At 37.4% G+C, this 16,424-nt stretch overlaps 1 protein-coding gene across 1 annotated transcript in view; it reads right to left on the reverse strand.

Moving 5' to 3' along the window:
• LOC148359526 (integrin alpha-6-like) overlaps positions 1–12,739 on the reverse strand; it is an 18,125-nt gene extending 5,386 nt beyond the window's left edge. The window contains exons 1-18 of the mRNA XM_088344341.1: positions 12,582–12,739; positions 10,201–10,322; positions 10,050–10,129; positions 7,747–8,017; positions 7,522–7,641; positions 7,240–7,453; positions 6,605–6,801; positions 6,313–6,401; positions 5,758–5,885; positions 5,534–5,623; positions 5,404–5,468; positions 5,157–5,302; positions 3,633–3,776; positions 3,444–3,565; positions 3,172–3,328; positions 1,199–1,282; positions 850–929; positions 689–763 (exon numbers count right to left, since the gene is read on the reverse strand). Of these exons, the coding sequence (XP_088200467.1) occupies positions 689–763; positions 850–929; positions 1,199–1,282; positions 3,172–3,328; positions 3,444–3,565; positions 3,633–3,776; positions 5,157–5,302; positions 5,404–5,468; positions 5,534–5,623; positions 5,758–5,885; positions 6,313–6,401; positions 6,605–6,801; positions 7,240–7,453; positions 7,522–7,641; positions 7,747–8,017; positions 10,050–10,129; positions 10,201–10,322; positions 12,582–12,739 (2,342 nt within the window). The remainder of the gene's footprint in view (positions 1–688; positions 764–849; positions 930–1,198; positions 1,283–3,171; positions 3,329–3,443; positions 3,566–3,632; positions 3,777–5,156; positions 5,303–5,403; positions 5,469–5,533; positions 5,624–5,757; positions 5,886–6,312; positions 6,402–6,604; positions 6,802–7,239; positions 7,454–7,521; positions 7,642–7,746; positions 8,018–10,049; positions 10,130–10,200; positions 10,323–12,581) is intronic.
• Between the last annotated feature and the right edge of the window lie 3,685 nt (positions 12,740–16,424).

Here is a 16,424-nt window from a genome sequence, read left to right on the forward strand (position 1 = left end):
GAAAGATTCCCAGTTCGAGACTGGGTGGAAACACATGTTGGCCTGGAGATGGATGGGCGCCACCGTGATGTAGTTGCCCAAGACACACAACAGGAAATGGTGACTCTAGTGGTTAAGGGACCCGGTCATTTCAATACATATTTTAAAGGGACATTGTATATTATTTAGCGCCTCCTAGTGGTAAAAAATCTATACGTAAAGAATAAATAAATTCTGATTTAAGTTATAATTATCTAAGCTACATGAAATATCATATAAACTTGCATTTTTTAAACACTTGTAGTCGAAATGTTTTTGTATTTATTTTACACAATATGTGGCTCTTTTAGAGCTCCATCATTCTACACCATATTTAAAACCAAAAAACTAGTAAAGGGCTAGGCAAAAAAAAATAAAAAAGAAGAAGAAAATGTCAGGTTTGATCCCTTTGAGTCGCCATAGTTTGTATTTTTCATTGTGCTTCGTAGTACTCGCTTGTGATTGCACGACACAATACAGCCACATCTAGTGGTCAAATATGACACAGAAGTATGGAAGTATGGATCTGTGAGAACTGGGGTAAGATAGCGAATACTTAATGTATTAATACTCAATGAGAGTATTTAAAATTCTCTGCCAACATAACAAAAACACTGATCTATTACATTAATTTTAACCACAGAAGATGATTTTGCTGAACGTATATTACCCATAAGTTTGCAGCCCCAGTTCAAAAACCACTTTTGCTGTGGCTTCAACTGCTTTTAAGGTTTGTACACTTGTCCTACAGCAACAGAAAGTGAAATTAAATAAAATGTCATCATCCAAATTCATGCTTGGCAAACTGAGCTCTAAAAATACTTGACTCACGTCTGAAGCTGCAGTGTGATATTTACAGATTTTGTGCTCAGTGAGATGCCAGTCGTGGTTAGCATGACATAAAATGTGACCTGAGGAAAAATAAATTAAATATCAATACACCAAAAAATTGATTATGGCTGTTTTAATTATGAACCATATTTGGTCACCAAATTGAGTTTCACAATTTAAAGGGGTACATTTAAGTTTAAATATATTAGACTTTGAAATAAAAGAAAACAATTGTATTGTACAATACAAACATACGTTAAATATCAAAAAATGTTTAAATGTTTTAGCTGATTTTTCCCAATTTAAACATTCCTTTTCCTATTGAGAATCACTACAATGTAACACTCACTTGAGCATCTCTTTCCAGAGGATTACCCAGTTCACAGTTTACTACTGTTCCTTTGTCGTTTCCCGAGCATGTAACTCGTGTTTCCTGGGGAGAGAAAAATAACTCAAAGTTCGTGTACGGTAAAAACAATAAAATCCAGATTTGAGGCCGAAAGAAAAATGGTAAATTAGTGCATTCGCCTGTTGCGTTAACTCTGTGTAAGCATTCAGACGTTACAGGTTACATTGTGATATTCATCCTAAAAAGGTAACTTTTTTCTTATATTACGTAACAGTCGGCTATAGTTAGAATGGGGAGCATGCACGCCTATACCTGAAAAAGTATATAAGCATTGAATTTTAACATTTGTGTTTTAAAAATATAATTTAGTTATTTACTTGAGACTACAGGGTAATGAGGCATACCAATTACCTGAAACATTTACTGTATTTTTCGGACTATAAGACGCAAACCAAAATCCAAAATTGGCCAGAAGGAATGTGCGCCTTATAATCCGGCGGGTCTTATATATGGAAAAAATAGGAAATACTTACCGGTGTATTGTCATATTTATGTATGAGTGAAGAGTCAATATTTGCATGGCGGTATTGGCGATGGGGATTGAACATAGATAGTGATGGCAAGAGCACCTTATCACAATCCCCAGGGCACAGAAAAATAAGAGAAAGGCGATAGGTCTTATCTCATTAACACACTATTTTTAGTCACTGTACCTAAAAGCCAAAAGTGATGCAACGTGTAGTGTACGATGTGATACTCAAAGTTCGAGATTAAAATTGATTTTCCTTAGTGATTCAGCATCTAATGTCAGTATTGTCATACACCGCTGCCATCAATGCCGAGATCCGGCTCATTTCCGAAGAGCAAGATGGCACGTAATACCGAAAAACAACAGCGATGAGATGATGAAGGTGCTGTATGACATTATGCCATATTTCAGCCTTTGAACTATAGAAAAAATATTTCCTGAGAATTCACAACATGTGAGACACGATTGTGAAAATAAACCAAAATACTTTAACATCTGAATCTTTATTTACAATGAAAAAACTGGAAATTAAGTGTCGCCAGTTTTTGAGCGTTTTAGATCAGGAGGCTTCTCTTTTTACTGGTAACCAAGGAAACCTGTAATATCTGTTACATATGGAGTAGCTAACCCGACCCAAAAATACCCTGAAGAGGGATGAGCACTACCAGGCTGTAATCACCCAAGACACACCAAAAGGTGTGCGTTTAAGGGATATGTAAACCGTGAAATCCAGATACAAATGTTACAGAAATGATAAAACACAATGTGAATAAAAATCAGTATACATTTTTGTTTCACTATTTTCCTATCTCAAACTAAGTATTGTAAGTGACAAAAATGGGTGAATACTTTCGGCCGTTTATTTTTATGTTTCAGGACAATGAAATTACTTCCCACAATGCCTTTTGTCTTTATTCAGTTCAGAATCTTGTGTGCTCTGTAGTGACTTTGCGACTCATTGATACAATACTGTTCTTCGGTGCTCCCCAACTTTTTCTGTACCACTAGCCAGTTTTACAATTTCCAATATCTTCCGGCCCAGCCCAAGATTTACATCAACAATCGGTACTGACTCAAATAATTGTGATGATGACTAAAAACATAATGCCTTTTCAAGAATTGTCTGTATCCTTTGTTGTCTAGCGGATAGGATCTGATGTTCTAATCAGAGTGATGACTTATTCGATTCCCGATGTTTCCAAATTTTGCAATTATGATCAGCAACAGATTTCGCTCAATCGATGTACGAATACGGTACCTTACTATCTTGAGTGAAACTCTAGCCCCCTACTGTAGTTTTAATTCTATTTACGCTAAAGTTTGGTAAGCCTTATATGTGAAGACAATATCACAAAAGACAACTTTTGGAGTGTGCACCTTATCGTGCAAAAAAATACAGTAGTCTTTGAGTAATAAACTGATCTGAAAGTTTGTTTTTCCTCACAGACGTTGATGTGTAAAGAACTGAGGAATAGCGAAGAACATCAGGTAGCCTGATGACCACGTGACTCTGATGGGCGTCCTCGCCATCTTTGTTGGTGACACTGATCTCCAAGGCCACGTCCTCACCAGAGGGAGTTATGATTGCCATGCCGTCTTCTCTAAAGGTAGGACAATAGCGAATGTTTTAGTGAAGGACTTTTCTCAGTCTTGCGCAGACACCTGGAAACATAACATGACTGGAAAATAAGTTCGACACGTATAAACCAATTTTACCTGATCAGTGATTGAAAAATATGTTGATAGTTTTGGATTTTCCTGTCGCAAAACTTGTAGAAAAGCGTAAGGTTGCTTTGGCAAATGTTGTCACTGCCGCATCCTTCATTGATGAAAATTATCTAGGAAAACGTAACAGCAAATGTGTTCTACAAACTGGGCTTGGGGTTCTTACAAAGATCTTTGTACCTCTGAAACCGGACTTTTTTCCTGGTAAAGGTCAAGCACAGGAGCAACATCAGGCAGTCCTGTATTTGTCCTCACTCTTTGATTGCTTGGTAGGGACAGAGATACTGTGACTGGGATGCTGTGTAAGCTGTCCCCAGTGTCACGCTGTAAACAAACGTTTCACTTAAAGGTAACTTTACAAAAATAGAAAAAAATAATTATTTGCAGAAAATGGCAGAAAAATGGATGGGATAATACACCCCCCATCACTACCCCTCCTATCCCCTGTTTTTAATTGCATTACACACATTAGAGCACATATTTTGGGACGGGTTACTTCACGGTGCAGGTTAGGGCTCACTTGCCGGGACCTGGTGAGCCTAGGAACAGGGCTAGTTTTCGTCCACTAATTGTTGGCATGACTATTGGGTCTCCTCTGGTTGGGCTCAGGGTGGCAGGGGTCTGCAGTCTCCCCAGTGCGTCCTTCTCTACTCGGTCTTCTTACCTCTCACCTCGAGAGGAAAAAAGCCTCGGACAAGGCCGTAGGTGGGATGGGCCTGGGTGTCTCTGCGGGCCCACTGTTCTCCCCACTGGGCCGGCATCTGGGCTGGTGGGTCGTGGTCGGCTGTGTGGTGGTTGCGGTTGGCTCGGGAGGTTTGGGAGGGGGGCTGATGTCGGGGGATGACATGCTTTTGGGATAGACGGGTTATGGTGAGATGGGGCTGGAGGGGGCTGGGGAGTGGCTGGTCATCCTTCCTTCTTTTTTTCTCTCTTTTTTCTTTTAGTTTTTACGTTTGTTTCTTTTTTAAATTTTTGTCTATTTTTTACTTTTTTTGTTGTCTTTGTATTCCCCCTATTTAGTGTTGTTTAATGCATAATGTTACATAATGATTGCTGGTATATGGATAAAAGGAACAAAAATAATCTGAAGAGCCATTTGGGTCAAACGCTCATTCACACCTAGGGAAAATTTGGACCGGCCAATTACCCTCACATGCATGTTTTTGGAATGTGGGAGGAAACCAGAGTACCCGGAGGAAACCCACACAAGGGCGGGGAGAACATGCAAACTCTGCACAGAAAGGCTGGTAGAGATTTGAATCCATGACCTTAGAACTGTGCCACGGAAGCGCTAACCACTCAGCTGCTGTGCTGCCTCTAACTGTGCAAGTGATAGTTAAAGTAAACCACACTTGTCTTTCTATATTTTGATGTCTTGGTGACAAAAAACCTTACCCCCGCTTACTCATACCGCCCCCCGCTGCCTCTCTCTTTCTCTCTCCCAAATACTCTATTTTTCTCAATCTCGTGCTGACACTGACTTCACAACACCACGCAGGGGGAACCTGCATTTTCTTTGCGCACATCTTTTAGGGAACATTGCTTACAACTATGCTTTATAAGGAAGATGTTACCAAGATAATATAATATCTTAAAAAAGGACACCCATTATTATTAAGTGGAAGCAACCATAGACCATAGCTCTGTGTCAGGAGATTTAGAGACATTTTAGAAATGAAAAGTGAGACATAAGTTGTACGATACCAGAAGACGAAGCTTGCTTTTGGCACAGACTCTGCTCCCTTGGCCAGGCAGCTTAAAAGTCCCCTGAGACGAACCAAGAAAGTCCACCCGAGGGGAAAGTCTGGATTTCCTTCTCACTGCATCAGCCTCGAAAGTGAAGTTGATTGCTGCAAAGGTACGAATAAGCTTACTTGTTATTTGTACATTATCTGTTTTTTTAACTCATGCGAGAAAAATACCCAGAGTGCCACTTATTGCAAAAACGTACTCAGTTTTGGGTTAAATGACGCTGGATGTGCCGAATAGGTAAAACATGCCTGAACTGCAAAATAACTGAAAGAGTCAATGTGGTTAATAATGTTCAAAACGGTGCACATTTATTTTCCGGATATGTTTACCATGTGCGAAGATTGCACTGCTGCTTTTTAATGTCAATTTCATTTGGTGATATCGTGAGGGTGCTGGCGATTCTGACCACAGGCCGAGCTCTGAAAACACAATCGTTGGTACTCAGATAAAACCGAAGGGTACTCTGATTTATTCGAGATTTATCCTTTTCATTTACCTTAATGGCATCCTAACATAAATGACTTGTTGTAAAATGACATGAGTTTGAAATTACCTGTAAATAAAGACTGTGTCTGAAAGTGATCCAACTGCCAAGTCTGGGTATTGGTTATCATCGATATCCAAGTTACCTGACAGCGAATACCCAAACAGAGTGATGCTTTCTGAGCTTGGCGAAAGCACCTGCGAATAAAGATGATTGTGATAGATAGATAGGTAAGATAGACAGACAGACAGACAGACAGACAGACAGACAGACAGACAGACAGACAGAGAAGAGTAGGTTATTCATATGCTATAGAGTAGAAGTGAGTTTTAAGCTTAGATTTAAACATTTCCACTGATGTTGCAGATCGGATCTCAGGGAGAAGAGCATTCCACAGCACTGGTGCCCAGATGGAGAACGTCGGCTCCAGAGCAGGGGAATGTATAATAATATTCTGAAAAATAGTCTGTGTAAAATAGTGTAATAATCTGTGAAGCCCTTTGAGACTCTTCGTGATTTAGGGCTATACAAATAAAAATGACTTGACTTGACTTGACTTGAAAGTGTGTCCCCAAAATGTAATAATTCAGTAGATATTTTGCAAAATGCAACTTGAAATCTCACCTGTGCGGCCTTTCTGTTTATGCCACTTGATGAGCCACAGTAGATGTAAACTCGGCCAGAATCCTCGTATGGTGCCCCAACAGCAATGTCTTTCATTGTAGAGTTTGTGTACCATAATATATAATAAGGGGAAAGGGTGACAAGATTAAATTGGAAAAAATATCAATAAATGCAAGCAAAGGCCTTTATAGCAACCAATAATGTTGCACCGTAGTTTACTTTCGCTTATTTAAAATATGGCTGTTTTTTTTTACACCTTTCAAATTTAGAAAGTCAAATCTACTTCATGCACCTCCATATCCATCTTGATTGACATCACCAATGTTTTCCACTGCAAGACCAAACATGGAATCTTTGGCTCCAAAAAGTTGAATAGGATTGATTTCCTGCCAATTTTCCCCTCTGTCGTTGATGTAGATGTAGACTGCCCCGCCAACCAAACCGTCTTTAAGAAAAAACTCTGGTGCGCCCACAGCGAGGTCTTCCCACCTGGTGAGAAAGCCCAAAGAGGTTGTATATTTCACATTTTAATCATGTTGCATCAAAGATCACATATCAAAAATGAACACATCCCCTGCAAAGAGAAAAGGTATGCCAGGTTGAATCCAAAGGCTTATAAGAGACCTGTCCCGAAATCAACTTTGAACACTATGAATCATTCAAACTCATTATTACGTCCTACGTCATTTTAACTGTCATTTTGTTAGTCTCTTTAGAAATGATCACCTTGTTTTAACCATGATATACATTTTACAGTATATTGAGGAAGTGGAAGAAGGATAGAAGGGAAAAATTATAAATCAAGTTTGAGAAGCATTCTTTTTCATCAGGACCAGAAAAAGACAGTTTTTTTGCTTCAAATGCAGTCCAAATCTACCTCGACCAACAAAGAAACAGAATCAATGGACATTAAGAACCGTAACAAACCCGTCATTGTTGACATCTACCACTGCTATGTCGTATCCAAAAGAGGAGGCCAACCCAGGACCAGACAAGACAAACTCTACAGACAAGCTTCTCGCTGCAAGAGAGTCCGCTTTAAGAAAAGCCACTTGGCCACTGTAGCCACCTCTGGGTGCTCCCGAAACAATGGTTAGCTCCCCTCCCTTGAGCAGTTTTAATCCGGAGTCAGTGGAGAATCCTGGAATGAGTGCAAAACTATAAATGTCATGTAAAAGCTTTTTTCAACACTCAATGAAAGTCACTAACCCAGGTAGCTGTTTCTTTGGAGAGGAATGAGTTTGGAGTTAAATAAGTCTATATTGCCAGTCTCTCGGGGAGGTTCACCAAAGATATCTTGATTGTCCAGCAGCTCCAACCGCACGATTCCTTTTGACACAACCCCATATGAACGCATTGTTGCAAAATGACGAAAAGGAGATTTATAACACGTGCAACTTCAGATTGCACAATAATCAAATCTTTATATTTGACCTTTCCACTGATAAGCGCCCGGTGCTCCAAAGACCACTGATCTGTTATCCTTAGCAAAAGATGCACCGTGGCCCTGTTGGCAGTACGCAAACCACTCTTGGTCTTTCTGACGTCTGATCAGGTGTTCATCATCGCAGACCACCCTTCTCCATGTCCTCTCTTCCACCCCGACCTGCAAGTTGCTCCCTAAAATATAGCATTGGCCTGTTATCAAGCGAGGGTTGTAGAGACCTGGGCTTGGGCTCCATTGCTGATAACGATGAGCACAAGTCTGCAAGAAAAAAAATGTTGGGATTGGAGACTGGGAGCATGACCTACCAACTCAGTGTCCACACTACAGACTCTTATGTCTCTACTACAAGTCGCATGGACTTTGCTGATGACTCTTTTCCTGGGTAACCTTTCAGAGCAGACCCTTGTGGTATGCCCCCAGTTTTGAGTTAAAATAAATCTGTATCTATTTCTTCAACCCAAATTTCAAAGTGGTGTAAATAACTGCATGAATACCTTGTGTACAAAAATGGTCAAACTTTAGTAGGAACTAGAAGAAAAAAAATGTAATGAAAAAAATTATCTTTCCAAATATAAAGTTTTTCTTATGTTGACAGATAATTCAGAAAATTGTAATCATCAAAATTACTTCTTTAATAATGAAGATAAAGACAATAGTGTTTGAGTTTGTATTATTTATCTCATTGTACAACAGCAGATTTAAAATAGAAATACAAAATAGTTGAAACGAACAAAATTATCTAAAGACAGAATATTATTACCATTTTTTTTCATTTATAACTGTAAGAGAATTATGGTCTAAATGTGCCTTTATACTACCGGTATATTATATACTTTTATACCCACTATATAATTGTTTTAATGATTTTTATACTTTTGTACTCAATAAGTGTATTTTGAGTTGTTTTCAGGGGCGAGCGCCTTCAAGGTCAAAAAAAAGAAGTTCGCAAGCGCCAAAAGAATTTGTCTCTAATTAAAATGTTACAACTCAAGGGCCACTGGCTAGCTTCTCAGGTTACTACTATCTGTTATCAAACAATGAACTTCTGTGGTGTCCAAAACTCCTCACAAATGCTCTACTCCTCATTTCTTTATTTGGGGCCTGCTAGCTGGTTAATCAAGATTGACTCCGACTCACTTATTCCAAGTATGCTTGAGGGCGTCATTACAGAGACACATTGTGTTTATAAAGTTTCACTATGCTTATTACTCAGTTATTATAATCGCATGCCATCTAGGGACCAACATTATACACTGCATTCAAATATGTGATTACTGTCTAAACCAGTAAGATTTATTTCCTGTGTTCATATAAACCAGTCATCTGTGTAGTTTCCTTCTTGTATTTTCCAATAAATTTGTGGGTTCCTCCTTGAGCCCCTCCGATGGAAAGGAGCTATAAAAAAAACCAACTAAATTTTTGACTTGGAGTGTGTTTTTTTTTCTTCTTTCTAATACAATCTCAAGTTTTAACCTTGACAATAACACCGTTACAAGCCTTCTTTAGGATTTAATACGACCATATGCCCTAAAAATAATAATTTTGAAATTATTTAAAAATGAAATCTTTCTTTTTATCCACCAATCCATTTTCTGCACCGCTTATCCTCAGTAGGATCACAGGGAGTGCTGGAGCCCAACCCAGCTATCTTCGGGCAGGGGACACCCTGAACTGGTTTCCAGCTAGTTGCAGGGCACACAGAGACAGACAACTCTCTCACTCATTCACACTTAGGGACAATTTGGACCGGCCAATTAACCTGACATGCATGTTTTTGAGAATGTGGGAGGAAACCGAAGTGCCCGGAGGAAACCCACACAGGCACGGGGAGAGCATGAAAACTCCTCACGGTGAGGCTTGTATTGAACTCTGGACCTTTGCACCGTGGGGTTGTGCGCTAACCACACAGATGCCTAAAATGCTTCTTTTATTCTTTTAATTTTATTAGTTAACCTATAATCAATCAAAAGCGTATACTATTATTTGAGACCCACTGAATACCCACAAAATATAACCTCACTCATCTCCTAAACATACCCCTACATACAATGACTCATTCAAGACACAGGGTTCTACCATGGCCCAGTTTCAATACTGGTGGAGCTTATTAGAAAATCTTGTTAGCATATGTTCCCCACGCTTAGTCTTCTACCAATGTATGCAGATGTTACTAACTTCTTGAAGTCCTTGTTAGTGTTATTATCTGGGCAGTCTCAACCAGAGCAAAGAGCATTAAATAAGATTCGGTGACTCCTGTAAATGCTAGATGTACGAATGGTTGTTCACTTACCATTACATTTTTACCTGGACCTTGGCTCGTCACCCTTACTCCCATCCACTGACCGTCTATTCCGTTGCTTTCAAGGAACTCTGAAATGAAAGACATTTGCTCGACGCATGAACTTATTTAGGAGCGCAAACTAAGACTTTGTAAAACCAACCTTTGTGGTCAAAGTCAATGGGCTCACAATGATCAGAAGACACACTGAGGTCACATACATAAACAACTCCGGTAACATTCCCCAGATATGGATGCTTCGACTTTGGGGATCCCACCAGCAGCCTGATGATAAGTACGATAAAGTGTTATTATTTTTCTGCTTTTTTCCTTTGTGTGATTGGTCAGTAAGCATGTTTTTCCATCTGTTCTGTGATGCTGACTTAAAATTCTTTGAGTGTATTTAGGGGTCATTTTTTTCTTTTCTTTTTTTCCCACACATTTGTAAATATATGAATATAAATTAATATTTCCAGTGTTTTTCAGGGATGTGTTTCACGTTGAGCTTTTTTTTAACGGTTTAGTTTATTCTACATTGCAGTTTTCGTTTCAATTAAAGGGCAATATTTGAAATAGACATTTTGTTGTGTCACACAAGGGATTCCAGTCTCTTGACTTAAAAGTGCTTCAGTATAAAAAGGTTCAACGTTTAAATGAGTTATCGCTATTATGATTTAGTAGAGTATTATATTTTTAAAGGGTTTTAATTAATTTTGAGCATAATATTACATTATTAATGGTACTATACTGGTCAAAGGACCCCCAAATACCTGTCTTTTTTTCTTTTTGATCTTTATTTCTTGTTTTTTCTTTCCTTCTTCTTTTTTCATGATTTTTTCTTCTTAGAATTTCTTTTTTCTTTTTTCTTTTTGTTTTTATTCCTTTGCTTCATTTCCCCTAGCAGTATACTTATTTTTCCCCTTTTATCTTCTGTTATCTTTTCTTTCCCTCTTTTCTTTGTTTCTTGTTTTGTTTAATTTTCCTCAACTTTTTATTTCTTTTTTCTTGCCTTTTCGCCTTATTTTTACTTGCATTTTTTTCTTTATTCATTTTTATTTCCCCGTTTTTCGTTTTTCTTAGCCTTTTACTTTTTATTTATTTTTTATTTTTTTGTTTTTTCAATCTTTTATTTTTTTTAAATTATCATTTTTTTCTTTCCTTTGTCTATTTTGCAGTTTTGCCTTTGTTTTATTTTTTTGCTTTATTTTTTTCCTCCTTTTTAAAACATTTTGTTCATGTATGGGTTAAAGAATAAAACACAAATCTGAAGAGCCATTTTTATTGAGTCCAGCCGAACAACCGCTTATCTAAAAACAGAAGATATTTTCCACCAACTAGCAGGTGGTACCTACTTTTGATCACATCTGGCGTGGTGACCAATTCTGACGTTGTTTCAAATAAATGGAATAATAAATGGAAGCCAGCGGAAACACTCACTCTCTCTCACAGATTAATTTACGTTATTCCAAAATGCACGTTAACTTGCGTGGCCACATTGACGTAGTCACGCAAGCAAGTAAGGTCGCGTTTCATGGGAACTGCCCCACACACTGTGAGCTTTATGACGCGGGAGAGTCCTAGCTTGTGACATACACGATATTATGTGTATGGGATAGCATAAGATGTGCGCCACCCAGACTACCCTCATTGCTACATCCAATTTTGTTTGGGTGGGCAGAGAGTGTCCATGGGTGGGCAAGTGGGGAAAGAACAAAGAATATGCAGAAACAATTGTTTGTGTTGTTTATCGGTTAAAAATAGAATAAACTTGTTTACAGAAATTATCTTTGTTTTTATTATATAGTAGATTATTCTATAGTCTGTCTTGCTGTAAGTAAAAAGGTTCCGCTCTGCATTTGTAATGTTTATTATTGCCCGAAGAGGGAAGCAATTTTATGAGGTTGGCAGTCATGAAACACAAGTAAACAAGTAAAGTTGAAATATGAATGATTTTAAGATTTAAAACCAAACAATATAATTTTACTTCAAACTATTGTGCACAAGTTACTTGTAAAAGTAGGCCCGGGTTACTAGATTCCAAAATAAATTGTATGACAATAATTTATCATAAAACAAAATATATTTTAAAAACCCAAACTGGTGCAGATGTTATAACATTTGAATGGCAACACCATATACAAGTACTGGTGTGTTGTTTTTTTATTAACTTGACCCAGTTGTCTATGATGTAGTATAACATCAGTTTTAAGTTCCACTTGATATAAAATAAAACAATATATATTTTTTTAATTATTTGCAAAATAAGAAAATAATCTTTTAAATTAGTATTAGTATTAGTATATTATTACAGTATGTATTAGTGTATTAGTATATTAGGATTAGAATATTAGTATTCAGCTTTTTGGTACTTTCCAAGACCTTCATTGAGACATTTTGGTTCTTGATTTCCCCAAAATGAAATTATTGACTCCATAACAGAAAAATATGTTTTTTTCATAAATGGCTATTTAAAAAAGGACGATACAATTGCCGCATAGAACAACAACAGAACAAAAAAATGTCTTCTATGTCAATAGGACTCACAAGTTCTTTTTGGAAGGGCTGAGCTGCTGATGGAAAGCCAGAGATAAGCCGAAGAGACTTCCCTGGGGTCCCGTCCTTTCTCTGACGCTCTCGGTGTCCAGATTAAAAGCGGTCACATTAACACTTATCAGTACCACCAAGAACCAAAACAAGTCCATGGTGAAAGACCGAGGTCTCGTGAGTTGTGTTGCAGCTTAAGGCGTATTCGCTTCATATAGAAGAGGTTGATCATTGTTGACTGTTAGCACAGACAAACAAGGTGTGCTGGCCTGCCATTCATCTTGGCAGTACCAATGCTGCTCTTGTCAACTTTATGAGTTGATAACTGGAGTTAATGTTCAACATATTTATGTTACACTGGAAGTAAGACGTGTGGCACGCCTTTCCCCAGAGATGTGATATTGTGGTTGAAGTTAATGGTGTCAACATTGTCAAGAGCACAGCTGGTGTATGGACACTTTTGAGGAAACTTTGTTTGAGCATTTAACCATTCTCGTTTCAGCCATTACTTGTTGCTAGGCTCAGAAATCTACCTGGAGGCCTTCACAAAAAATCATGATGGCGGTGTCCTGTTACATCTGTCTTCGAGAAAGCTGTTGGTTTAGACCAGGGGTCAGCAACCTTTTTGATGTGGAGTGCCACTTTCAAATTACCTTGTAAATCAGTGTGCCACACCAAGATTAATGACTCGCACGATGTTTTTTTTTTATATCCAACAGAGCTGTAATTTAACACCAGTGCAAAAAATGGGGCGGGGGGGGGGGGGGGGGGATTTTGGCAGGCATTTTACCTGCCAAAATCTGACTCCCCTTCTAATATGGACCCTGTTTGAGATATGGACTTGTGACTTCTAGGGTAACTTTCTGTGACATAAATATAAATATGTCAGCACAATAATTTTGAAGAGCTTCAGAACATTTCTCATAATATTACTATTATTAATAAAAATAATAGTAGTAATAAAACGAACTAGATTTGTCGAATACCTATTCAGTAACACATTGCAAAGTGGAGGTACTCCTCTGTAGTTGGATCCCAAAGCAAAAAAAACAATAGGTTTAAAGTGTGTCTTACTTTGCAAACAGTATAGGCAGGGAAGTCCGATTTAAAATGAAAAAAAACAAACAACAAAACGATTTGTTTACACCGCAGAATCCAATGCAACCAGGGTTTCATTCACAATAGAATACATTACATATGGCAATTATAGTACATCAAATAAAGGCTTTTTGTGTACAATTAGTTGTGATTGTGGATATCATAGCGTACATTGATTCGTCACCGGTGTTGGTGACTTTTTCTTCCGTGCTAAAAAAGACCCACCTCCATTACCCCCTGAATTTTCTGGATTTGATCCAAATAAAGACAATTTTCCGTGGACATCTGTGGTGCATAATATTATGTTTCATTTCATCTTTAGTATAGCCAAAACAATACCAAAACATTTGAAAGATTAGAGGAATCCATACATTGAAAGCTATATTTTTAACGGCTAATTTATTATAATTACTTATAATATAATACAACCTTCCCGAATGTATTAGTTTTCCAAGAGTTGTAGCTTCAGGCCATCCGTTTCATCGGTAATGGATCGTGGCATTGGTCAGATACAAGCTTGGTTGGGGTAGCTAGTGAAAGTTGTTACGTAACGTAGCTGTAGCAGTAGTCCAGGGTTGCAGCACCGCCATTCCCTTCTCCCCACACAGCGCCTTAGTCGTTTCCCGAACCCGATTATAATTTATGGGGGACCAGCTGGTGATCACCATTTGTTTGCTCTAAAAGCTGACTTTTTTAATGCTTCGCAGTCAGTTTTTGTGGGAACATAAACTTGTTCTTATCTGGCAAATGGTAGATACTTCTTGTAATTTTGAGAAATGAGTGGATTTGAAAAAAGTACATAACATGAGTAAAACAATACACACTGCAATGAATAAAATCCTATATCATTGGCAAAAAAAAATGGTAATTTTTTTTCTAATTACATGCTATTCCAATTTTTTGTTTTAGTGAAATAATATATAGTTAAAATAAGAAAAAAAAATCACATGTAGTACATGGTAGACCATGTTGCTGTGTACACTACAAAGAAAAAAAAACAATTTAAGATGTTTATCTTGTTTCGCTTAAAACATGGGAAAACTGTCAAGGTTAAAACTTGAGATTGTATTAGAATGGAGAAAAGAACACGCTCTGAGTCGGATATTTAGGTTTTTGATAGCTCCTCCATCAACTCAGGAAGGAATAACGTGCTGCCGATGGCCAGATGTTCATTTTTTGGAAAGCACAACAATGAAACAAGACATCTGATTGGTTTAAACAAGATTGCATGAACACAGGAAACAAATCTGATTGGTTTAGACAGGAATCACATGTTTAAGTGTAGTGTATAATGGTGTCGCTAGATGGCGTGCAAGTATAATAAATTAGCAATAAGGATAGTTAAACTTTGTAACACAATGCGTCTCTGTAAGAAGAAAGGAATGTAGGGAGGCAAGCTCTTGAGCGGGCTTCCCGGCACTTAAGTGAAGGCCATATTGATTCATAGTTAGCGGGCCCCAAGAGGATACAATTGTTGCAAGAATACAAACAGCAACTGGATATAATCTTTGGCTTTGTTAAGCCACTTTTGAGGATAACATCATACAAAGGCACATTCAAACTATAATCAAACTATAATTTCCCTTACAAAAAAACATTCGAAAAAAAAGCACTATTATCTAATCTAGAATAACATTTTGCTTGTTATGAATACATTGTTTCTTATTTGATGGCAAAAAAAACAAGATCAAATATCTTAAAATAAGACAATATCTAAAAATTACAAAATCTTCTGCTAATGGGGTAATACTTTACAGTAAATCTTGTATTGCATCATGTTTCTTTGGCATAGAAAAGATGAGTAAAGACAATGACTTCAGAAATAGTGGTACACTACAAAAAATATTCTTACCTCATGGCATAAACCTTTTCTTATCTTAGTTATAATGTTTCTTATTTTAAGCTATTGTTATCTGGTTTCTTGGATAAAATAAGAAAAATGCATCCTTAATAAAATGGAAATGGGCAAAGCAATCTACCTAATACTTGATATGTTTTCTTGTTTTTGGTATAAAGTTTCATTTTCACTTTGAAAAAATAGATAAAATATCAAAAAATAAGAAAAATGTGACTCAAAAGAAGCAAACGTATTTTGACAATTGGTTGAAATGTTATGATACTTATCAATTTATTTTGCAGTGAAGGGAAATAACGATTGAAATTAATATGAAAACAAAATTCTACTTGAGTAAGAAAAAATGTCTGCACCTATTGCTTATTGAAAACATGCAAAATATCTTTTTCTTGCTCTTCTCAGCTTGTTGGCAAGCCAGCGGAGAAACATCGAGAGATAATTCAATACGTCAGGGATTTGAGGATGCTTTGGTTTATTCCAATCCAAAAATCATCACCAGAAAAAGTGGAAACGTGAGGCAGATAAATGCGAGAGCTCCAGAGGAACTTACCACATATGCTGACATCCATCTTTGGAACTAATTCCCCACAAGGGGAAATGTTCCAAAACGTTTTGTTCAGACATTTATTTTATTCAAATTTTAAGGTTAGTTTCAATTGCTTAATTTGGGCTCTACATGGATTAAAGGTTGACTTAAGGTCTTCTTTATGTCTTCATGCTTCACCAACAGTGTATTCCTAAAATGTTTGCTACATCTTGAGGTTATTTCAACAGGTATTCTTTGATTGTTGTGCACAAAAATCAGTGGTGGGCCGTCAGAGCCTGCCAGGCTTTCTCTGTTGACCCGAAAAATATAAAAATCATGTGATGTTAATTATATTTGGTCCATG

This window comes from Urocampus carinirostris, chromosome 9, assembly GCF_059441175.1.
Source record: "Urocampus carinirostris isolate Australia breed hairy pipefish chromosome 9, RoL_Ucar_1.0, whole genome shotgun sequence".
NCBI lineage: Eukaryota > Metazoa > Chordata > Actinopteri > Syngnathiformes > Syngnathidae > Urocampus > Urocampus carinirostris.